General features: G+C 44.4%; 1 protein-coding gene and 1 pseudogene across 13 annotated transcripts in view; one reads left to right on the plus strand and one right to left on the minus strand.

The window, feature by feature from the left end:
- ATP2A2 (ATPase sarcoplasmic/endoplasmic reticulum Ca2+ transporting 2) overlaps positions 1 to 22,903 on the plus strand; it is a 74,550-nt gene extending 51,647 nt beyond the window's left edge. For 4 of the 12 annotated variants that reach the window (XM_002752996.6, XM_078337253.1, XM_078337256.1 and 1 more), the window contains 13 exons: positions 926 to 1,014; positions 1,829 to 1,931; positions 2,679 to 2,810; positions 10,485 to 10,607; positions 10,707 to 10,925; positions 11,830 to 12,165; positions 13,266 to 13,486; positions 14,269 to 14,471; positions 16,210 to 16,295; positions 16,574 to 16,707; positions 17,319 to 17,436; positions 17,523 to 17,643; positions 22,108 to 22,903. In XM_002752996.6, coding sequence (XP_002753042.1) covers positions 926 to 1,014; positions 1,829 to 1,931; positions 2,679 to 2,810; positions 10,485 to 10,607; positions 10,707 to 10,925; positions 11,830 to 12,165; positions 13,266 to 13,486; positions 14,269 to 14,471; positions 16,210 to 16,295; positions 16,574 to 16,707; positions 17,319 to 17,436; positions 17,523 to 17,643; positions 22,108 to 22,121 — 1,899 coding nt within the window. In that variant the 3' untranslated portion in view covers positions 22,122 to 22,903. Of the gene's footprint in view, positions 1 to 925; positions 1,015 to 1,828; positions 1,932 to 2,678; positions 2,811 to 10,484; positions 10,608 to 10,706; positions 10,926 to 11,829; positions 12,166 to 13,265; positions 13,487 to 14,268; positions 14,472 to 16,209; positions 16,296 to 16,573; positions 16,708 to 17,318; positions 17,437 to 17,522; positions 18,645 to 18,713; positions 19,109 to 22,107 lie in introns of those variants that run through there. The other 8 variants (XM_009004607.4, XM_078337251.1, XM_078337254.1 and 5 more) reach the window with 3 other exon arrangements.
- Positions 8,264 to 9,565, minus strand: LOC103795409 (nucleosome assembly protein 1-like 1 pseudogene; annotated as a pseudogene). Its single transcript, XR_622971.5, has one exon. The product of XR_622971.5 is annotated as a nucleosome assembly protein 1-like 1 pseudogene (transcript).
- Positions 22,904 to 24,222: the final 1,319 nt, after the last annotated feature.

Here is a 24,222-nt window from a genome sequence, read left to right on the forward strand (position 1 = left end):
AACTTGTTTTTACATATTAAAAATTCCCATTAGAAAATGATTTGATCAAATTATCAATTGCTCTTATTGCAAGAGAGCATGAGAAAATAGTTTAGACATCAACTTTCTATATTTCTTTTTCTTTTTAGAGAAGGTTTTACAAGTTTTCATTTGCAATGAAAACACAAGACTAAATCTTACTTTTCCAAACTGGGCTTCTGAATTATAATTTGTGAATGCAAATCAAGCAGGGGGAAAAAATTATCTTTAAGAAAATAGCTTATGTCGTTTTAAAAAATAAAAATCCTTTCCTAAGTATGCTTCCATCTGTATTGTCTAGGGAACATCAATTCATTCAGCTCTGCGGGCTCCTTACCGTATACATATAGTTATGTAGCTTCATAGAACATGAGCTATTGCCACAATAAAAATAAGTGGGAAGGAGCGGAGAAGCAGTTTGTCTTATTTTACTCGGGAAATGTTTATGAAGCTCTGAAATGTGAGTTTGTTCTTCCCAAGCTTTTGTGCTTAGCTCTAAGGCAGGACTACCTAATAGCCCTCTCACAGCCAGCCATTTGAAATTTGGAATTCTGAGCAATCTAAAGAGTAACTTGTCTCTGAAACTGACCTTTTGCGGACCAGGAGTCCTCATAACTTTGATTTTGTGTGGGTTATGTCTTTGGTGCCACTGCTGCTCACTGATTCAGCACCTCAGTGATGCTGTTTTTCAGACTGTTCGATTGGTCGGGAGTGTGATGGGCAAGGCAGTCTAATATAATAGCTAGAGTAAGGGACAGTACTGATGCTGAGTGAGCCTCAGTGAATTTTATTAAAGTTGTGTTCGTAAATGAAAAAGGTGGTTTGCCTTTGTCTTGAGCTAACAAAGGTAGTGTATTTGTATTTTTTTAAATCCCTTTTAAATATTATGATGCCCTCTCCCCTACAGATGTTCATTCTGGATAGAGTAGAAGGTGATACTTGTTCCCTTAATGAGTTTACCATAACTGGATCAACATATGCACCTATTGGAGAAGTGTGAGTAACCCTCCTCATTTAAAGGCTCTGGTGTGGCAGTTTAGTATTTGTATCGATTTGCAGCTTGTCTACAGAGTTAAGACAGCTTTCTGAATGTGGCTCTCAAATCAACGCTTATGACGAAAGTAGTAAATTTTTTTTAAAACAAAAACTTTGAAAGATGAAACACAAGTTATAATCTGGTCATCTTTTTGCATCTTCTGGGGTCCAAACTTTCCAGTGGGATTTGTGTTTGTTACTCACTGATAGCAGTGGTGGAAGAATTAAATTGACTAAGAATTTCTGGTCTTCTTACGGACTGATTTCTGACATCAGAGATGCATTCTCTCTTTTGTATTTGTCTAATACTGGCTCTGACATCAGATTTTGAGGAATGATCACTCAGATTCTTTGGAATTTTTTCCAGTCTGTTGTCCCCAAAATTGTCTTTTCATTATTAAACAATTGGGGAAAAATCAATAGAGCCGACCACACCCTGCTCTTAAGAGTGTTTTCTCTTTCTCAGCAAACTGACACAAGAATCAAACACTGCATGTTTTCTCACTCATAGGTGGGTGTTGAACAGTGAGAACACATGGGCACAGGGAGAGCATCACTGGGGTTTGTGGTGGGGAACTTGGGGAGGGACAGCGGGGGGTGGGGAGTGATAACATGGGGAGAAATGCCAGATACAGGTGATGGGGAGGAAGGCAGCAAACCACATAGCCACGTATGTATCTATGCAACAGTCTTGCATGTTCTTCACATGTACCCGAAAACCTAAAATGCAATAAAAGATATATTTATTTTTAAAAAGTGTATTCTCTTCTGGCAGGCATAAAGATGATAAACCAGTGAAATGCCACCAGTATGATGGTCTGGTAGAATTAGCAACAATTTGTGCTCTTTGTAATGACTCTGCTTTGGATTACAACGAGGTAAGTCTCTTCATAATTTAGAAGAAATGACTATTCCTAGTTCAAGGGTGGGGTGGGTGGAATAAAAGTCCAGCCTTCCTTCCTCCCTTTTGAAAATCAAGGGTTCCTGATTTTATTTCCTCTTCCATTCAGAAGCCTATGGTGGGGCTAGCATGACCACACCAAAGAAAACTGAGAACCTTTCACTTAATGTCTGTGACTGAGCATTGCAGTTAGTTAACTGCAATGTATGTATTGCATACATTGTTGTAGTGTATGTGATGTTCTTATCTGTTGATAGCATACTTACTAGAAATTAATAAAGCCCTGGATAGAAAATCCTTTCCTGAAAGCAAAGGGTAGAGTTTCTGTCTCAAAGGCAAGCCAATCCCTGTCAGAGACAGAATGTTAACTTTTCTGAATGATAAGCAATGACATGGAATTACATTACTATGTGAAGTCTCTCTTTGAATTAATAGTGTGATCAGTGGCTTCTTATGTTTCTGTGAAATAATAAATACTGTGATTGGTGTTTTATATTTAAGGGAAATGAAAAACCTACTTATTAGAATAAGATCACATGCATACCTGTACTTTGAGTATGTTTTTAATTATCTGGGTCACCTGTTCCAGAGGAGGATTAAAAATGGCCATAGAATAATGATGTAATAGAGGACAGATGGTCCTTATATGAAAAAAAATATTAAAGAGAAATTTATCTGTGTATTTCTCCCTTTTTTCAACTTTCTGTGCCTTTAACCAATACAGGCAAAGGGTGTGTATGAAAAAGTTGGAGAAGCTACAGAGACTGCTCTCACTTGCCTAGTAGAGAAGATGAATGTATTTGATACTGAATTGAAGGGTCTTTCTAAAATAGAACGTGCAAATGCCTGCAACTCGGTCAGTATTTGAACCTGGTTTATTGCTCATGCTGCTTATCATGCACTAAGTGTATGTATACTTAGTGTCCTCACTGTCCTCTCTTAGAAAACTAATTATACGCCGGGCGCGGTGGCTCACGCCTGTAATCCCAGCACTTTGGGAGGCCGAGGCGGGTGGATCACAAGGTCAAGAGATCGAGACCATCCTGGCCAACATGGTGAAACCCCGTCTCCCTCTACTAAATACAAAAAAAATTAGCTGGGCATGGTGGCACATGCCTGTAATCCCAGATACTTGGGAGGCTGAGACAGGAGAATCATTTGAACCCAGGAGGCGGAGGTTGCGGTGAGCCGAGAATGCGCCATTGCACTCCAGCCTGGGTAACGAGCGAAACTCCGTCTCAAAGAAAAGAAAAGAAAACTAATTATACCTTATCTCCTCAAACAATGGTATTTCCTTCCCCATATTCACTCTCAGGTAAGATGCTATTCCTGTGTATTTGACCGTGAAAATAAAAGCAATTAATAGATAATTTCCCTGAGTGACCATCTATGCCCACAGGGACTGCCTTCTCCTGTAGTTCTGTGAACAGTCTTCATGCTCCTAGCAGAAGCCATCTCCTCCCAACATCTCTGCTATATTACTGATTTCCATCTCTACTAGATGTTCACTAGCATAACGGAAGTAATAGCATGTGACTGTTTTAAAACTTTCCTTTGACCTTATTTTCCCTGTCAACTACCATACTTTCTTTTCCTGTATAGTTAAACTTCTTGAAAGAGCTGTTTGTGTGTATTATCCCACGTTCATTCCTCTCACTTTCTTGAAATCCACTCCAGTCAAGCTCTTGCCTCTGCTAGTCTTTAAGAACCTCTTGTCAGAGTCACCTATGAGCTGGTGCTAAATCCAATGGCCAGATTATTTGTGAGTGTGCCAAATGGTACATTTACAAAGAGGCTGGGTACAGTGGCTCATGCCTATAATCCCAACACTTTAGGAGGCCCAGGCAGGCAGGGCAGATCATTTGAGGCCAGGAGTGGAGACCAGCATGGCCAACATGGCAAAACCCCATCTCTACCAAAAGTACAAAAGTTAGCCGGGCATAATGGCGCATGCCTTTAGCCCCAGGCTGAGGCACAAGATTTTCTTGAAAACCCAGGAGGTGGAGGTTGAAGTGAATAAACATTGTGTCACTACACTCTAGCCTGGGCGACAAAATAAGACTGTCTTAAAAAAAAAAAAAAACCACACAAAGCAAAAATTGACAGAAATGAAAAGTAAACAGAGTCACAGATTTTTTTTAAAGCTCATCAGGCAGTGTTAATGTACCTTATGTGTGGCCTGAGACAATTCTCTTTCCGTTGTGGCTCACGGAAGCCAAAAGATTGGACACTCATACAGTAAGTAGTCCAAGATGAAGAATCAGTAACCATACGAAAGATTTGAACACAGTAAATAGACTCAGCCTAACTTATATTTCTATTACGCTAATTTGTATGCTTCTCAAATGCATAAGGTGCATTCACCAAACTTTTTGTTTTGTTTTGTTTTGTTTTTGAGACGGAATTTTGCTCATGTTGCCCAAGCTGGAGTGCAATGGCACAATCTTGGCTCACTTCAATTTCCACCTCCCGGGTTCAAGTGATTCTCCTGCCTCAGCCTCTCGAGTAGCTGGGTTTACAGACACACACCACCACACCCAGCTAATTTTTTGTATTTTAGTAGAAATGGGGTTTCATCTTGTTAGTCAGGCTGGTCTCAAACTCCTGACCTCAAGTGAGCCGCACTCCTCAGCCTCCTGAAATGCTAGGATTACAGGCGTGAGCCACCACACCCGGCAACCAAATATATCTTAACTCATTTGATGATACCAGCATAACCAAATACTAAAGGTCAGTGTGGTGGTGGTGGTGGCAGTGGGCACGGGCATTGTCCATGTACCCACTGAACAAATGAGTAGGCTCTGAGTCTTTTTCTGCCTGTCAGAGCCTTTGAGCCAGGGCTTATTTGGCCACCATCACTATGACAAGGACCAGTAGCAAGGATGGGAGTCTCCACAGTGAGTTTGACCTGGGCAAGGTTCCTATCCAGGAGCTGCTACTTTCTCCTGCCAAGACCACCATACTGGACCTGTCCTGCAGTACTACCCTTAGATTTCTGTGGCTTCACAAGCCCTGTGAGCTTAGATCTGAGTAGGAACACTCTGCAGTGGCTGTTCGTGGACACTGGCCACCTGTTCAGCCTCTAGCACCTGGGTCTCCTCAAAAGACTGGTCCCCCCGCCTGTCACTCGGCTCAATTTAAGAAATTGAAAGGGACTGGGAACAGTGGCTCACACCTGTAATCCCAGCAGTTTGGGAAGCTGAGGCAGGAAGATCACTCAAGGCCAGGAGTTTAGGTTGTAGTGCCACTGCACTTAAGCTTGGGCAACAGACCCAGACCCCATCTCAAAAAAAATTAAGGCCTAAAGTGGCTAAACGTGAAGGATAACTCCCTTTATCCTATTCTGTATTGTAACATGTAGTCTGCAAATCGCTAAAGTGAGAAGCGATTTGCAGACTACATGTTACAATACACAAAGGCTGTTTGGGTCAGTCAGTAATGTAGGTGCCAAGGACAGGGAAGAGAAGCAAACTACAGAGGCAGCTCAAGAATGGGAACTGCGGAAGCTGGATGTATTGGCAGAAGGAGTGTGATGCCCTCAAAGGAGCCAGGGAGGAGCAGCTTAGGGATGCAAGTCAGGCCCCCAAAGTCTAGGTCTGGGTCCTGCCCCCTCAAACCACCACCTGGGAGACATCATTCCTTGTGCGGTAGCAAGCAGCAGCTGCTCCTTTTATATGACAGGCTGATTGCTTGTTGAGCAAGAGCCCTCCTACGCTATCTTAGAGTGAATACCCTCTGTCTGCAGTCCAAGGTTCTGCACAGCCATCATGGTCCTCTAATAGGTCCACCAGATCAGTTGCCTACAGAGAGCTTCGTCATCAGTATCCACTGCCTCCTAGCTGTGGAGCTTGAATTCCCATGGAATCCCATGGGAATCTGCTGAACATACCTCTTTGTAATGTCAGACCTGTCTGTCATCACCATGTGGCTGCTGATCAGTACATGCAGCCTCTTTATAGGACATTGTGTAACTTAGGGTTCCTCGGTAGAATAAGGAGCGATGGAACAAGGAGAGATCCTGCATACCTGAAGGAACAGGTCTAGGGGAGGAGAGAGGTAAAACCCAGCCTTTTCTAGTTGTCATATGAAGCTGTATAAAGGCAAGCCTTATTTAGCAAAATGGTCAGTTGTCACTACATTTAATGCTTTTTATGTGTCATAAACCCTTTCATCTCTTCCTGCGTGAAGAGGGCAGATGAGGAGGCATTGTATCATTGAGTGGTAGTACAGTCTGGGTTGGGGGTGGGAAGAGTGTACCTATTTTTTTTTTAATAACCTCAAATATCAAGCATTTTAGTGACCACACAGAATCTCAGGGTGAAATGTTCTAGACCATCCTGTCCACCCTGCAGGTAGGGACACCGAGCCCTTCCATGACCTACATGGCATGGTCTTCCAGTTAATATGAGGCAGAACTGGTCTTAAGGACACTCTAGTGCCCTTGCTTTCCTTCACAGGATTTTTGTCTCCTTTATAATGTACTGAGAAAAACAAAACTCACACTAGAATTGAGAATGTCTCAGCTGAAGTATAGATTCCTTTTCAGTAAACCAATGCACAATTCACAGATAGCAATCTTAGAGCCATGAAGGCCTTGGACCACTCCTTTGGCTTCCTCTCTCTACCCATGTGGCTTCCATGAACCCAAAGCAGTCCAGGCTCCTTGTCTCCATTTTAGACCATTCACTCTGCCAATAAGTAAGAAGGTGGATCCTGGTAGAGCCTCACTGTGATCTATTAGTTGGTGTAACTAAAAATCTGAGGCAGCCTGAAAACTCAGCTTCACAAATTGAGGGTTTGAGTCATTTCATTCTAGACCTCTGACTACTCCTGCCCAGTGATGGGAAACAAGTCATGTCATGGGGCTGAACAGTGGCTTACTAGCCAGTGACCACACAAGGGCTGGCAATGCTGTCATCCTCGTGTCTCCCTGCTCCAGAGCTCCCTCGCCTCATCTTTTTCACATCCCTTAGCCAAGGGATTGGAAACAGCTGTCATGCTGTTAGTTCACTAAGGAGTTCCAAACACAAGCTCTGCCTCTCTCTCCACTTGAGACAGCAGGAACCCATCTGTAGTTTAGAGGCAGAGAGAGCAGGCCCAGCGTTTTGGCCCCATGGCTTGTTTGGCTAGGTTTGTGGTTCTTGGCCAGCCCAGTACTGGACGAAAGGGATTTCCCTCCCCCACTCCCAGCCCTAAGACCTCTTACCTGGGTAGGTCCATGGCTTCCTCAGAATCACTGCACATTCCTTTAGTCTTCCCAGTACCATTGGTGTAAATTATTAATTGAAACTAAACAGGTGTGATTGAGATGATGCAGAATCCAGGATCGCACTCATACCCACTCCTTTGCTGCCTGAAGTGGTTCAGTGGCTGGCAGGCCAGCAGGATCACTGCAGGGCCCTGAGCCCCATCTCGTCAGCTGAGCAGGCTTTGGGGCTCCTGTAGCTTCCTAGGTTAGATGCTAATGTTCTTGGTGATTTCTATGAGGATTTTTAAATGTGTGTCAGTGGGGGCAAATTGATGTAATTAACTTACCACATTAACCAAATTAAGCTGGAAAATGACAAAATCACCTCAGTAGATGCATATGATGAAACTTCATCTGTCACACCAAACTGACTAGAAAAGCATGTCTTTAACACTGACGGTGTGTTTACACAGAAACCATGGTAACATCCTACTTCGGGGCAACAGAATTCTCACCATTTCTACTCAGTATTATACTGGCATTCCTGATCTGTGTAATAGGCAAGAAAAATACAAAAACTGGCAGAGAGTGTGGTATCTTTAGTTGTAGGTAATGGTGTAAAGCCAAAGATTAATTCTCAGTCTCCATCTTAAAAATTGGTTGGTGCTGTCACTCGCTCCCTCTTTAAAGCGCCTCTTCACTTGGCTTTCCTAATCCCACACTTGTTTTCCCTCCCTAGCCTCTCCTTCAAGGTCTTCTCAGCTAGATCTTTCACAAAGCACCAGGAGGTGAAGGCTCTATGCATAGTCCTCAGCCATTTCTGTCTATAGTTACTCCTGTGTTCTCTTCTGGTGTCATGACTAAATTCTAATCAGTAGCCACTAGCTATCTAAAGCTACTTAGAATACTTGAAAACGGTTCATTAGGTACCCTAGCCATATTCACTTCAAGCACTTATCTGCCACATGTGACAGCCACATGAACAGTGGCCACAGAGGATTGCCATTTTCACACAGAGTTATGGTGGACAGCTCTGCTCCAGGCCATGTCTCCACCTCCACACTCCATAGCTCAAGTCAGTGTCATTATACTCAGTGGTGTTCCTTGTCTCCAGCCAGTTTTTTTTTTTTTTTTTAGTTTTGCAATTTATTGAAACCTTATACATACATTGTTTGGCTGTAGAATTCTAAAATCATATTTTCCAAAATGTTTTTTATCCCAAATCACAGAATGATTATAGCAAAGGAATACATAAGTCATTCAGTTTGCTTCTCAATGTGTTAAACATATTTGCTCATTTGGTAAACATTACCTCATCTGCTGCTTCACCTTCATCATCATCATCATCATCATCATCATCATCATCTTCAGTAGCTTCTCCAGTAAAGTATAACACTGATCTTGGGATTGTACGCTCACATAAAAAGTGACCAATTTCGAAGTCTGCAGCACGGATATCTTCAGCAGCAGCATCCAGATCTCCACTCTTGGGAACTTCAGGAGGGGCAAAAAAAGAAAGAGTAATTGGAAACTGTTTTAGTCACAGTACGAACTGTCCTGCGTCCCTTGTGTTTCTGCTGCTGCTTAGTGGTTTTCAAAGTGACATGCTTTCCTTTTTTCCAATCTATCTGGCACCCTGTACAACCCATAATTTCTGGTCCATCAAAAGCAAAGGGATCAGAATCATCTGGTTCTGACCTCATCCTGTATGTCTTTGTCAGCACTTCATTTGTAAAATACTCATTGGGTTCAAAGTGAAATTCTAAGGCAAAACTCATAGGCTGGCCAGCATCTGAGAACTTCACTTTAATATCTTTCAAGTGCTTCAGAATAGGTTCATTGTGTTCCTGAACCATATCACTGAGCAAGTCAACATTCTTAAAAACAGTTAACCAAAATTCAGGGATTCCTTTGGGGTCTTCTTTTTCTTCATCCTTTTTCTCATCTTCAATCTTGGCCTTTTCTTTCAATTCCTCCGAAATCTCATCTTCTTCATCTGGTTTCCATTCACCTTCTTCTTCCGTAGGTTCATAAATTGCATTAATGATCTCAAATCGCTTATCAAACAGAGGCTGATAGAGAACAGCATACTTCCTTTCAAGATCGTGAACTTCCTTATAGAATTTGGCTTCTATCTGTGCACATTTAACTTGCAGGTTTTTGAGAGCCTTCACTCATCTTTTAACTACCCTAGGCAGGCTTTCAGTGTATCCTGTTGTTTCTACCAGACCATCAAGTCTTTCTTGAAGGGCTGCAAGAATCTGAGGATTTTGCATCACCTGAACAGTTAGCTGATGTGCTTTGATTTTTGTTTCTTCACCAGTTTCTTCTTCTTCTACTTCTTCAACATCATCCAAATCTTGATCAAGTTCAGACTGTTCTTTGTTGTCAATGTCTGCCATGTTGTAAGAACTCCAAATATCGGCAGCTAGTATGGGGAGCCAGGCGGCCGGAGCTGCACAGGCAGTGACTCAGGGCGGAAGCAGCGGCGGGAGGAGCAGGAGGCGGCGCCGCAAGCAGATGGCGCTTAAAAAGCCAGCCAATTTTTTTTTTTTTTTTGAGACGGTTTACTCTTTCACCCAGGCTGCACTGAAGTAGCACGATCTCATCTCACTGCAACCTCTGGCCCTTGGCTTTAAGCAGTTCTCCTGCCTCAGTCTCCTGAGTAGCTGGGATTATAAGCGCCCGACACCATGCGTGACTAATTGTGGTAGTTTAGTAGAGACAGGGTTTCACCATATTGGTTAGGCTAGTCTCAAACTTGCTGACCTCAAGTGATCCACCATGCCCAGACTCCTTAATAGCTAGGAGACCCTCCATTGTCTTCCCTTTTTACTCGTTATAAAACCCAAATGCCCCATAATTACCTTTGAGGTCCTACGACCTGCTTCTACCACTCTCTGCCATTACCTGTCTCACCTTTCTCTTATGTAAACTCTGTTCCAGCCACACTGGCACTCCCTCACCATTCCAGGAGCCACCAGGCTGCACGTTTGTTCTCTGCTCAGTGGGTCTTCACCACCACCCACCTGGCTCACACATCTTTTCAGGGTTTTACTCAAGTGTCGCTGCCTTCTGACCACTTTATGTAACAGTACAATCTGTAGATACTCAAGTTTTTTATCCCCCTTCCCTTTTTCTCCATAGCATTTGGGTTACTTTTGCATCTTAGTCTGTCTCCCAAAATAGGGGACAAGTTTCATGAGGGCAAAAACTCGTTTGTTTTGTTTATTGCTATATCCCCAGCATCTGTCATGTAATACGTGCTTAGTGAATATTTGTTAAACAAGTAAAGTTCAGAAATTGTCATCCAGTAGTATTTCCTATTTTTTCCCTTCGTAGGTCATTAAACAGCTGATGAAAAAGGAATTTACTCTAGAGTTTTCACGTGATAGAAAATCAATGTCAGTTTATTGTACACCAAATAAACCAAGCAGGACATCAATGAGCAAGATGTTTGTGAAGGCAAGTATGGCAAACCACAATTGAGATGTTCTTACCAGGGTGAAGATCCTAGTGAGCCAATAAAACAAAATCGTTTATTTAAATCTGTAACATTTCCAGGGTGCTCCTGAAGGTGTCATTGACAGGTGCACCCACATTCGAGTTGGAAGTACTAAGGTTCCAATGACCCCTGGAGTCAAACAGAAGATAATGTCTGTCATTCGAGAGTGGGGTAGTGGCAGCGACACACTGCGATGCCTGGCCCTGGCTACTCATGACAACCCACTGAGAAGAGAAGAAATGCACCTTGAAGACTCTGCCAACTTTATTAAATATGAGGTTAGCTAATGAAAAGTTTCTTTGTCCACACCCTGCGCGATTCATTGTGTTAAACAGTACTCCTTCAAGCGAAAGGTCAAACAGTTCTCACTTTTGCCAAGAAAGAGGTGTGGTTGTTTTTCTGCTTACCAACCACGTCACCCTTAAAATTTAGATTGCTGCTTCAGACTTAGTTAATAATTTTGTAAAAGTTTATTTTGAAAGAGGAATAATCAAGATGAATTTAAATAAGCTTATAAACCCCATTTTGCAGCTCATCTAAATCATGATTTTTTTTTTAATGGAGATATTTCTAGAATATTCATTAGTTACTAAAGGTCAAAAGATCCAAGTTAGAGATTCTTTACACTTTTCTACTCAAGAGTGTAATTCTTTCATATCAAGGATGTGACATCCTACAGGTATGAACAAAAGGAACAAACTTTGGTACTGTGTGCTCAGAATAGCACAAGAGTTAAAGAATGGTTTGGTAACGGGTATAGTGGTATTTTTTTCTTATAAGAAAATGCAGAAACTGGCCAGGTGTGGTGGTTCATGCCTGTAATCCCAGCACTTTGGGAGGCCGAGTGGGGTGGATCACCTGAGGTTGGGAGTTTGAGACCAGCCCAACCAACGTGGAGAAACCCCATCTCTACTAAAAATATAAAATTGGCCAAGTGTGGTGGTACATGCCTGTAATCCCAGCTACTCTGGAGGCTGAAGCCAGAGAATCACTTGAACCCAGGAGGCAGAGGTTGCATTGAGCCGAGATAGCGCCATTGCACTCCAGCCTGGGCAACAAAAGCGAAACTCCATCTCAGAAAGAAAATGCGGAAACTTGTCTCTGTTTAACTGGGCATTTTTCAAACTAGGGGACAAAACCCAGAATTTGCCACTTTTATTTAAAGTGATGCTCTTACTTTAGACCAATCTGACCTTCGTTGGCTGCGTGGGCATGCTGGATCCTCCGAGAATCGAGGTGGCCTCCTCTGTGAAGCTGTGCCGACAAGCAGGCATTCGGGTCATCATGATCACTGGAGACAACAAGGGCACTGCTGTGGCCATCTGTCGCCGCATCGGCATCTTCGGGCAGGATGAGGATGTGTCGTCAAAAGCTTTCACAGGCCGGGAGTTTGATGAACTCAGCCCCTCGGCCCAGCGAGATGCCTGCCTGAATGCCCGCTGTTTTGCTAGAGTTGAACCCTCTCACAAGTCTAAAATCGTAGAATTTCTTCAGTCTTTTGATGAGATTACAGCTATGGTGAGCATGTTTGAACATGTACAGGTGACTCGGGGTAAATGAGCATATAGTACATCCTAATTTTGACCACTGAATTTTTTGTCATAGCTTTCTAATTTGAAATTTCTGTCATGATTTGGGTCTTTTCTCTAAAATTCTAATCATCAGTAGTTGGCATGTTATATGCTATTTGCAGGGAAGATCCCAGAGTAGCTTAAGACCCAGAAGGGCCTTTTAAATCAGTCCTAGAGGAGCAATCTGGTGATCTAGTCTCTTTGTTAAAGGAGACTTGTTTTTAATCTTAAGTTTTCTGAAAATTGAGGCTGTGATCAGTCAGTGTTCTCTCACCCTGTGTGTGGATCACCCTGCTTTAAGTTGGATGCTCTTTAAGAGCTGGCTTATTGATGAAGCATTTCCAATATTTTTCCCCTCACCTGATTTTCACCCAGATATATTGTTAAATTTACTTTCTTTTCTTTAAAAAAAAAAATCTTACAGCTGGGCTCAGTGGTTCACACCTGTAATCCCAGCACTTTGGGAGGCAGAGGTGGCTAGATCATGAGGTCAGGAGATCAAACCATCCTAACGTGGTGAAACTCCGTCTCTACTAAAAACACAAAAGAAAAAAATTAGCTGGGTGTGGTGGCACGCACCTGTAGTCCCAGCTACTCGGGAGGCTGAGGTAGGAGAATCACTTGAAACCAGAGGGCGGAGGTTGCAATGAGCTGAGACTGCACTCCAGCCTGGGTAACAGTCAGACTCCATCTCAAAAAATAAAATGTACGTATTTTTGGAATCTTCACCTTTCTACTTGAAATTTATCCATGTGGATACAAGCACTTCCTCTTGACTGCCACATAGGTTGTGTTTTTGTTTTTAGCAAGATACACAGATAATTTTGAAGTCCCCTTTGTCCACTTCGGTAATCTCATTTGGTAATTTTACATTTCCTAGGTATAATGTGTTTTATGACACCAACTTAGGAAACAGTTTTATGACTCTTTGCCAAGAGACCGACAGCTCTGTTCGTTTTCCTCCTGCTTTCCATTTAGTGAGCCTTTGCTCAGGGTTGTGAACGTGACATGCCAGTTGGCTGACCCAACCATTGCTTTCCCTTTCAGACTGGTGATGGCGTGAATGATGCTCCTGCTCTGAAGAAAGCCGAGATTGGCATTGCCATGGGCTCTGGCACTGCAGTGGCTAAAACCGCCTCTGAGATGGTCCTGGCGGATGACAACTTCTCTACCATTGTGGCTGCTGTCGAGGAGGGGCGGGCAATCTACAACAACATGAAGCAGTTCATCCGCTACCTCATCTCGTCCAACGTGGGGGAAGTTGTCTGGTAGGTCTCTGTGACAGCATCACGTGCATGCTTTTATCTAATGGGTCACGGAGCTCAGTTCTTCTACTTTGTGCTCCAGATTGCCCCAGCTTTTGTCTTTGTGCCTGAGTTGGAAGCGAGGAGTGGGCAAGACAGAAATGCCTTGTGGAAGGCATGCTGCTTCCTCCCTTGGGAGGGCTGTCTATAGCTGCCCCAGCATGCACAAAGAATCCTCTTTAACGGAAACTGAGCCTAACTTAACCAAGGAGTTACGTGAAATTCTTGCCCTCCAAGAGTTGGCTTTATCTCAGTCAGCTTAATTATTTCTTTTAGTATTATTTTTGTAGACAGTCTTGCTGTCACCCAGGCTGCAGGCAGTGGCACAATCTGAGCTCACTGCAACCTCCACCTCCTGGGTTCAAGCTTCCCAAGTAGCTGGGATTATGGGCATGCGCCATCATGCCTGGCTACTTTTTTGTGTTTTAGTAGAAATGAGGTTTCGCCATGTTGTCCTGGCTGGTCTCGAACTCCTGAGCTCAGGCAGTCCACCCACCTTGGCCTCCCAAAGTGCTGAGATTATAGGCATGAGCCACTGCACCCAGCCTCAGTCAGCTGAATTTAAGTAATAAACTAGGAAAAGGCAACCTTAATTCCAAATTGGGTATAAGTGTTTTTACTCATTGCCCAAAGTTAATCATTGTTGTTGTGTATTTTTATGGAGGAGGAAGGGGTGATGATGCTCTTTAAATAGTAGCTAGAAATCATTTGGGCTTTCTGTGTCTTCTTTCCTTGATTGGAAACAGTATTTTCCTGACAGCAGCCCTTGGATTTCCTGAGGCTTTGATTCCTGTCCAGCTGCTCTGGGTCAATCTGGTGACAGATGGCCTGCCTGCCACTGCACTGGGGTTCAACCCTCCTGACCTGGACATCATGAATAAACCTCCCCGGAACCCAAAGGAACCATTGATCAGCGGGTGGCTCTTTTTCCGTTACTTGGCTATTGGCTGTGAGTACAGTTTTTTATATTGCTGATTTTTAAACGAAATGTTTGTGAGCTGAAATTTTGTAAACTCATCTCTTAAAAACCTATTTTTTCTTCTGTCCCCATATAGGGTAGCAAAAGATGGAGGATGCCCTCTTACAGTTTGATGAACTATACACCCAATTTACTAAAGTCCTTTCAGTTAGTTCCAGTTTTAGCATCCTGCCCTTATCTGGGCTTTTGTGAATGAGCAATTAAACATCAGGCCCGTGTACAAAGGGATAAGGATGACTCAGTCTGGGTTCTGCCTTCTAAGAGTTCATAGACGGGATTTGAATAGATAATTGTCACCAAGACATAAAGCTTAGTCCCTGTTTCCATAAGCAAGAGAAGGGTTGTGCAGTGGCTAGGCCCTATTGTATATGAATCATCTCTGTAGCCATCATCTTCCTCCCCCATGTGCTGGTTCCAATCCAATCAAATTCAAGATTGGGAAAGTGAGTCGAAATCACTTCCCTGCAAATCCCATAGGAAGGCGTGTTTTCATAATATATTCACACAACTTAAAATTCAAAAAGCACACGATGGCATAAAGTGGAAAGGTTTTGGGCCAGTCACTTCCCTCTGGCATCGAGGAGCTCATGTACCCTGTGCCCTTCCAGAGAGATTCCAGCATGCTGTGCATGCTGCATGACTTTGTCTCAACGTCTTCCTGCTTGTCAGATCCTTCCACATTGGGACAGGCATAGTGCCTCATCCTTGCAGCCAGGGGCTTCGTGCTCCATTGTAATTACTGGGTTAGTGGGTATATGCACTTGTCTTTTTTTTTTTTTTTTTTTAGACGGACTTTCGCTCTTGTTACCCAGGCTGGAGTGCAATGGCGCGATCTCGGCTCACCGCAACCTCCACCTCCTGGGTTCAGGCAATTCTCCTGCCTCAGCCTCCTGAGTAGCTGGGATTACAGGCACGCACTGCCATGCCCAGCTAATTTTTTGTATTTTTAGTAGAGACGGGGTTTCACCATGTTGACCAGGATGGTCTCGATCTCTTGACCTCGTGATTCACCCACCTTGGCCTCCCAAAGTGCTGGGATTACAGGCGTGAGCCACCATGCCCGGCCCCACTTGTCATTTTTGATGCTGCCACATGGGGATATTCACCTCATCTGAATTCTGTGTATTCTTTGCTGCACCTAGCTGCTTCTTTGCAGTAAACTTCCTGAACTGAACGCTAATGTTGGGGGGAATCCCAGGAGCTGCTGAGGCCAGGGCCATGCTGCTCAGTGTTCTACCCTAGCTCCTGACAGCATTTCCCTAGAAAGCTGCTGCTGGGCCTTTAATGGAGCAAATAAATTCGTGTACAACTAGGCAGCATTAGTTTGCCCAGAAGTCATGGTGTTATCTAGCCTTACATTGGAGGATACACACTTGCAGCCTTGAAGTACTGCTCCCTTAGGGGAGAAGGCACAGCCAGGGTAAAGGTTGGCACAAGATTCAGCAGTTGCTTTTTCTCACACATTGTAGAGGAAAAATTACCCAGTTCTTCTGTACCAGAAATATCCCTGTCCTTCAGAAACCAGGCTTTAGTTGCTCTGGCTGCCAGGCATGAGCAGTTTGCTGGTAGCACCACAGATTCTGGTGATATGTTATTACCATCCCATGTCTTTGATCTTCTTCCTTATGTGGATTGGCCTCTGTGGCCTTGGTGGCAGTGGGCCCTGCAGTGGCAGAGGCAAGTGCCTCAGCATCATGTTTGTTCCCAGGTTACGTCGGCGCTGCTACCGTGGGTGCTGCCGCATGGTGGTTCATTGCTGCTGATGGCGGTCCGAGAGTGTCCTTCTACCAGCTGGTACTCAGCCACCTTTCTTTTTGTTCCTTACATGAGAAGTGTTGTGAGGCCTTGACCTTTCTGTGGTTTGGGTGTCTATCAAATCATCTTAAGGCTTAAATGATAAGCAGTTACATCTAAGATGATTCTGAGGGACCAGGGCTTCTCTGGGAAGTTGGGGTCAACCCCTTGGCTGGCTCTTCTCTTGGGCTGGTCTGTGCTAGTCTTGGTATGGAGTTGGTGCCTGGACTTGAGAAATATACTGGGCTGATAGGCGTTTGATTGGATTTTTGTTGCAGAGTCATTTCCTACAGTGTAAAGAGGATAACCCGGATTTTGAAGGCGTGGATTGTGCAATCTTTGAATCCCCATACCCGATGACAATGGCGCTCTCTGTTCTAGTAACCATAGAAATGTGTAACGCCCTCAACAGGTTAGTGCACCTTCACAGCAGGCTGGGGCGAGCGTGCCAATGGCCAGGGCACCAGGAAATTTTGTGTGGTCACAGTTGATTGAGGATCACAGGACAATTCTTCCCTTCCAAAAAGAAAGAACAGGCAACACCAGTATTAAAAGCATAAGCTGTCGTCACCTCCAGGAAGTAGTGGGAGTGCTTAGCCCTGTGTTTCTTAGGAGCTCTTCCTTAAAAGAAACCGTGGGGTCCAAAAATAGGAACTTTGGTAGCCCTGTATGCCAGCACCCACAGCGAAGGAACCTCACCCCTTCACACAGACAAATGGTACTATCCAATTAAGCCTGTGACAAAAATGGAAATTTGTAAGTAGCCCAAGTGTTCAGGGCAATTGGGAGCAGCTTTGAATGCACTGAGATGGGTCTGCTGTGCCAAAACGTAGATGTCAAACTCAGTTTGTCCTACATTGGGACATTCTCCTCTTCAACTTTGCCACCATAAAAAGTTGGTGGAGTGAGTTAGGTCAGCGGACGGTGCCAAGTTAACAGCTGCTTTTCTGAAGTGTAGTCCAACAGTGTCTTACTACATGCTTGCCTTGGGGGTGCGTTCCTCCACCTCTCCTTGCTCTGCAGCTTGTCCGAAAACCAGTCCTTACTGAGGATGCCTCCCTGGGAGAACATCTGGCTCGTGGGCTCCATCTGCCTGTCCATGTCACTTCACTTCCTGATCCTCTATGTCGAACCCTTGCCAGTAAGTGATTGGGGGGCTTGGGCTGGGGACAGGCCACCTCCTTCCTGGAGAGGCTGGAGGCATGACATGCCTTCTCTGTGCGTCAGCTCATCTTCCAGATCACACCGCTGAACGTGACCCAGTGGCTGATGGTGCTGAAAATCTCCTTGCCTGTGATTCTCATGGATGAGACGCTCAAGTTTGTGGCCCGCAACTACCTGGAACCTGGTAAAGAGTGTGTGCAGCCTGCCACCAAATCCTGCTCGTTCTCGGCATGCACCGATGGGATTTCCTGGCCGTTTGTGCTGCTCATAATGCCCCTGGTGATCTGGGTCTATAGCACAGACACTAACTTTAGTGATATGTTCTGGTCTTGACTGACAGTTTTCCATAAAGAAGATGTTTAACTTAATCAATTAATTTTTTTATTGTTTAAAGCAACTGTCTATCTCTGCTGAATTTTCACATGAACATACTGGCTGGTGATGGAGGTTTCATACTCTAGATTTTTGTTTTGCTTTTTCTGACTCCAGTGGGGCAAGATTTTCCTTTTTTATACACATAATTAAAGTGTCCATTGACATGTACAGAGAACTAACACTATTTTATGCAAATATTTTTTTGTAGATGAAAAAGCATGTACAGTGTTCTGTTTAATACTCATCCTTGTATAAAAAAAAAATAGTTGAGCCAGCAGACATTGTCAGCAAATTAATTGGCAGCAGATTTTAGGAAATGAAATGAATGTGTGTGGTTTTTTCTAAAACTAAATAGCATGTATTGTGTCTTTTGCATGATGATCTGGATTTAATTTGATATCACAGTCTAATTTTTATTCATAAGCCAATTTTTCTGCACTGAGCAGAGTCCTGCTACCTCAGTCAGTATTGTTTTGGTTTGCTACTTCCCCTCACCCACTTTGGCCTCCATTCACCACCCCACCCCCCCACCCCTGCCCCGCTTGGCTTCTTCTGTAGGATTGCGGTGGTTCGTTCTGTTTACATCAGTTTTAACGAGAGGTATGCCTGTACTCGCTTGTGCAGAAAACATCGTTCCAGAGTCAATCGACCGGGTTTATGTCCCTTCACATAGTTTTTAAGATTATTTATTTAAATGTCTAATGTATTTTATTGTAACAGACATTGTTTTGCCAACATTGCCTATTTCAGTGGCACGTCACGATCTAGTTTAAAAAGAAAAATAAAACATTTTAAATGGACAGAGAAAAATAACTGTCTTGTTTTTAACTCTTAAGTGGCCTACCTGGGACTAACAGACATGTCCAACTTTCTCTCCAGTTCTTAGCTCAGAACTTTAGTTGTACTCTGCTTGAGGGGAAGAAGGCTCCTGCTCTGCTGCGTAGGTAGTCATAGGAATTGTATTCTTAATGTACAGGCACTAATTGTTATCTGTGATGTACATTTTATGCAAGTTTCTGCTGGCCTGGTGTAGAGAACATAAGGGCAAGTGTGCGTGTGTATGTGTGTGTTTTGTACAATCTGTAAATAGCACATGACCAAATGAACATATTGTATAGAACTATTTTTATTTGAATGTGGCACTAACCACCACCACCGTTACTACGATCAATGTTTGCGCATGTTCAAGATGAGTCTCACCAACAGTGTGTAAGTCATTAACAGTCCTAACTGTGGTGTTTTCCTCCAATGCCTTCCAACATCCATCAACTAATGTGAGTATTTTCTTCCCTGGGATTTGGATCCTTTAGCCTAAAAGTGACTGGCTGCCACCAAGTGAGATAACTATATGTCACTAATGAATAAACTGCCCCCATGTCAGACGCTGCTGTGCTCCCTGATGCCCTGTGAGCAGCAGGGTTGCCTGTGGCGCCTGCTTTGTGACTCAAGCACGCCATAAGCTGGCTGGTGGTGTGGCTTCCAGACTGCCTAGACAGTGGCTCCACAAGACGACCAGGAGGGCCCAAGCCAGAGTCGGGAGAGGCATTTTTCAGCCAGACCAACAGGCTGAAGGAGCTGTGCAGCCTCTACTGCTAAAATGAGGGTTCACAGCTGCCAGGAATCATCCCACAGCACTGCTACTTGTTCATTAAAAAGCTAAAACCAGTGAACTCGGGGTATCACTAGGTTCATCTTAAATAGGTCACCCCCTCTCCCCCTTGCTGGGTCATGTCGTTTGTGGCTAAGACTTACCTCTGCAGGGGATGTTAAAGCAGGACATGGCTCTAGACAGCCCAAAAACCAGCTTGCTCCTTAGCCAGGGTGTGAGGCATCAACTACATTCTCAGAAATGTATTAGGCTCTAGTTACTGGGACGGCCAGTAGTTGTAATGCAGATGATAGAGTTTGGGGGTGGTTAGGAGACATCAAGCAGGACAAGGTGCCGCTGAGTTCAGAGGTCCAAGGAATGGAGATGGAACCTGGAGCGCAACTAAAAGCACAGTCCATGGCTGGGTACGGTGGCTCATGCCTCATGCCTGTAGTCCCAGCCCTTCGAAGGCCAAAGCGGAAAGATTGCTTGAGCCCAGGTATTGGAGGCCAGCCTGGGTGACAGAGTAAGGCCCTTTCTGTCTCAAAAAGAAACAGGTTCACTTTGAGGCCTCCAGGGCTGCTGGCAGGCAGCTGTGGCTCTTGGGAAGGGAGGCTGCCTTGCCCAGCAGGGAACATTTGGGGCAGGGGGTAGATTTTGCCAGTTTGAGCATCATGAGGTATAACCAGAAATGGGTTGAATGGACCAAATGTAAGGAGTGCATCTCTGGGCTGCAAACTGACTGCTGCACTATTACTGTTGAGTGCAAACAAAACTCAGAGTCAGCTTTTCGTGACGCAGTTCTTTGACCTAGCGGCTTTTACCAAAAATGTAGAGTAGTTTGGCCTGCTGTGGGAGGCACACTCCTGGCCAGCCTCATGGTTTCTCGGCTTCCGACCCCTCCAGCCCACAGAGGAGGCCATAGAGGGACCCACCTTCCTTTGTCCCAGACAGCTGGAAGCAGGTTAGGGCGACTGCTGCTTTGAGCAGGGCCGCTTGGTCCATTCCACTGAAAGCTTTGCCAGGTGAAAACATCTCAGCATCTCCCCCTCCTTAGTCAACCTGTAAGGACCAGGTCCAGCACCATGGTCTTGGTGCACCCCTGACCTCAGGGCCCTACCCAGCAGTAAGGCAGTAGCTGCTCAGCACCTCCCCCCACCCCCGCCCCGCCTCCCCCGATGCAGTGTGCCTGCTGTCAGGCAGCTCTTGTCTGAAACTCAACTCCACATTCTTTCTTGATGGGCAGGTGACTGAAGGCCCAGCCATCAGTATCACCTGTTGCCGCCCTATGCCTCCCTTAGCTTCTTTGAGCTTTGTCCAGAAGACCAACAACCTCACACATACCCTAACTGGGACACCACAGTAGTAGCTCACTCTGCAAAACCCAGATGATCCATTCTGGAGGAAGCCATCCCTTAAGCTCGGTGAGCTCCCAGGCAAGCAGGGCATCTCAGCGACCTCCCTCACAACAGCTGATCCCCCATCCCCTTGGGCTGGAACCTCAGTCCTGAGTGAGGCAGGCAGACCTCAGAAGACCTGAGACTGGCCGGGCATGGTGGCTCACGCCTATAATCCAAGCACTTTGGAGGCCAAGGCGGGCGGATCACCTGAGGTCAGGAGTTCAAGACCAGCCTGACCAACATGGTGAAACTGTCTTAAATATAAAATTAGGCCAGGCGCCGTGGCTCACACCCATAATCCCAGCACTGTGGGAGGCCGAGGTGGGTGGATCATGAGGTCGAGATCGAGACCATCCTGGTCAACATGGTAAAACCCCATCTCTACTAAAAATACAAAAAATTAGCTGGGCATGGTGGCATGCGCCTATAGTCCCAGCTACTCGGGAGGCTGAGGCAGGAGAATTGCTTGAACCCAGGAGGCAGAGATGGCGGTGAGCCGAGATCATGCCATTGCACTCCAGCCTGGGTAACAAGAGCGAAACTCTGTCTCAAAAAAAAAATTATATATATAGTTAAAAACTTTTTTTTTTAATAAAAAAAAAAAAAATCTGAGACTACAAGCCTTAGCTTAGTGTCTACCAAGCACCTAGCCACTGCCCAGGGCCAGAGCATACCACGTCTATAGTGCCTGTGAGCAAGGAGGCAGCAGTTACCCTGTGACTAACCACCGAATTGTCCAAACACCCCCTGCAGTTAGCAAGAAGAGTAGGCTTCAGCCTCCTTTACTGAAAACAGTGAAAGGAAGGAGCTGCCCCAGGACCGCAGTTTCCCCTCCAGGGCAGGGCAGGGCAGGGCAGTCCATCGGCTAGAGGCTAAGGTGCCCACAGACAGGGCAGGAGCAGGAAGGCTGTGCTGCTGCAGGGCTGCTCACTATTCCATCAACCTCACCCTCTCACCACTAATCAAGACCTTGTCCTCTTGCCTGTCTCGCTGCTTTCACACCTGCAGTGATTGTGTCTGCCTTGTGGGGTTTTCATCCAGAACCTTTATTCTGTAGCCAGACGACACAAGGAATCTGTGTCACTGAGCCAGTGCTTCTAGATGCTACCCTGTGTGGGCAGCGCCTCAGGGACAGTAAATCAGAAATGCTGGTCTTGAAACTGAAAAGATCAAGCTGAATGTTCCTTTTCATCTGTCGCTGTTGATCTTCATCTATTTAAATAGCTATTCTAACATTTCCTCTCTGTATTTCATGAAGCTGATTTCCTCTCTCTTTCCTTTTCAGCAATACTGGAGTAACCGCTTCCTAAACCATTTTGCAGAAATGTAAGGGTGTTCGGTTGCGTGCATGTGCGTTTTTAGCAACACATCTACCAACCCTCTGCATGATTGATGTTGGGGAAAAAGAAAAGTAAAAAAAAGTTCCCAACTCACTGTGTGTTATGTGGAGGAAATGTGTATTACCAATGGGGTTGTTAGCTTTTAAATCAAAATAATAATTACAAATGTACAATTTAGCTTAATCAGAAAGGCTCTCCAGAGAATTTTGGTTTCTTTGCTGCAAGAAGAATGAGGCTCTGAAACCTTATCCAAGAACTTAGAAGTCGTCAGCCAAGTCGCCACATTTCTCTGCAAAATGTCATAGCTTATATAAATGTACAGTATTCAGTTGTAATGCATGCCTTCAGTTTTAAGTAGCCAGATTCCTCTCCAGTGACATTGGAACATGCTACTTTTTAATTGGCCCTGTACAGTTTGCTTATTTATAAATTCATTAAAAATACTACAGGTGTTGGTTAAAATGTAGGCCTCCAGTTCATTTTCAGTTATTTTCTGAGTGTGCAGACAGCTCTTTTGCACTGTATTAAATGTGACTTATTTAATGAAATCAGAAGCAGTAGACAGATGTTGGTGCAATACAAATATTGTGATGCATTTATCTTAATAAAATGCTAAATGTCAGTTTATCACAATGCATGTTTGACTTTAGACTGTAAATAGAGATCAGTTTCTTTCTGTGCTAGTAACAATGAGCGTCGCACAGTCATGGTTTCAGGTAAATAAATCTATTCTATGATAAATTCTCAGTGTCGTGGTGACTGTTCTCCTGTGGGAGGGGGAGTGATGGGCACCGAGGGCCTCCATCCCACACCCAGGCCTGCTCCTCTAGAGGGAGGCAGGGGAGGCTCAGGCTGGTCAGGGTGGCCATGTGACTAGATGGAACAGGAGCCTCGTGGACTTGACTTCACAGTAGACAAGCTGACTGGTAGAAGGTCCACTCATGTGAAGCCCACCCTGGCTTCCTGCCCCTTAAGGATGGGGAAGCTGCGTGTGTGTCATCAGTAGAGTCTTAAGAAACACACACAAGGCCTCACTTGTTGGCGTGGTGAAGAAAGCCAAGGCTCCGCTCTCTCCATTGTTAGCAGCCTGGAAAGATTTAGAGACTAGCAATGGAGAGATGCTGTTTACGCTCTCCAGATTCACAATGTGAATTTCTCCATCCCTGTTGCTGATAGGTATAGAACAGAGAGGTGGACTGGAACTGAAACTGTTGGAATTCATTTGCTGGTTAGTGCTTATTTGGCAGTGATGGGTTTGGGGTTGGGCTTTTTGGTTTTGTGAACTAAGATGATTCTTTTATCACTTTTTAAAATTCCAGGATACAAGGATAGCTGGATGATTCTATAAATCTAATTTTAAAATCTATCAATTCTACTGGAGAAAAAAGTTTGATAAAATTTAACATCCATTTTCTAAAATTATTTTTATGTATCGCTTATAACAAGGAGAAACCGAAAGTGTTAACACTTGAAAGTTGCACTCCAAGTCCACTACGGCCCACTGCTTAACACAGTTCTAGAGGTGCCAGTCAGTGCAATCAGGCATACGAAGGAAATTGGAATGAACAATAAGCAACCAAGGGTCATACTGGATCAAACATGTCATTCCTAGATGGGAATGTCTAATGATTCGGGGATAATTGACAGCCGAATGGGAGTGATATGTAATTCATACCAATCTATGAGAATACCAATGGTGGCCTTGGGCTGATCCTAACATCAAGATAACCAAGAAGTACACCAAACCTTAAGCCATAGTAATCAGATCCATCATTTGAGAAGGGTGGTGGCGAAGCTTAGTAGATAAAAGTTGGATTGTTATATGGGTGGTTGCCTTGAGAAAAATAAAGCTGTGTCACATCCAATAAATTGCAAATCAAAATATTTGGAAAATGCAGCTACAACCCCAAAAGACAAAATGGTTAAATGGTATAAACAGGAGAAAATGAATAGCTCATACATGTGAAAAGATGCTCAACTCCAGACTGGCAAATTAAAATCACATGGTAATATCCCAAGAAGTGGGTGTTCTGATACCAAGGATGGAGCAGTTGGCAAGG

The sequence above is a fragment of the Callithrix jacchus genome, chromosome 9, assembly GCF_049354715.1.
Source record: "Callithrix jacchus isolate 240 chromosome 9, calJac240_pri, whole genome shotgun sequence".
In the NCBI taxonomy this organism is placed as follows: Eukaryota; Metazoa; Chordata; class Mammalia; order Primates; family Cebidae; genus Callithrix; species Callithrix jacchus.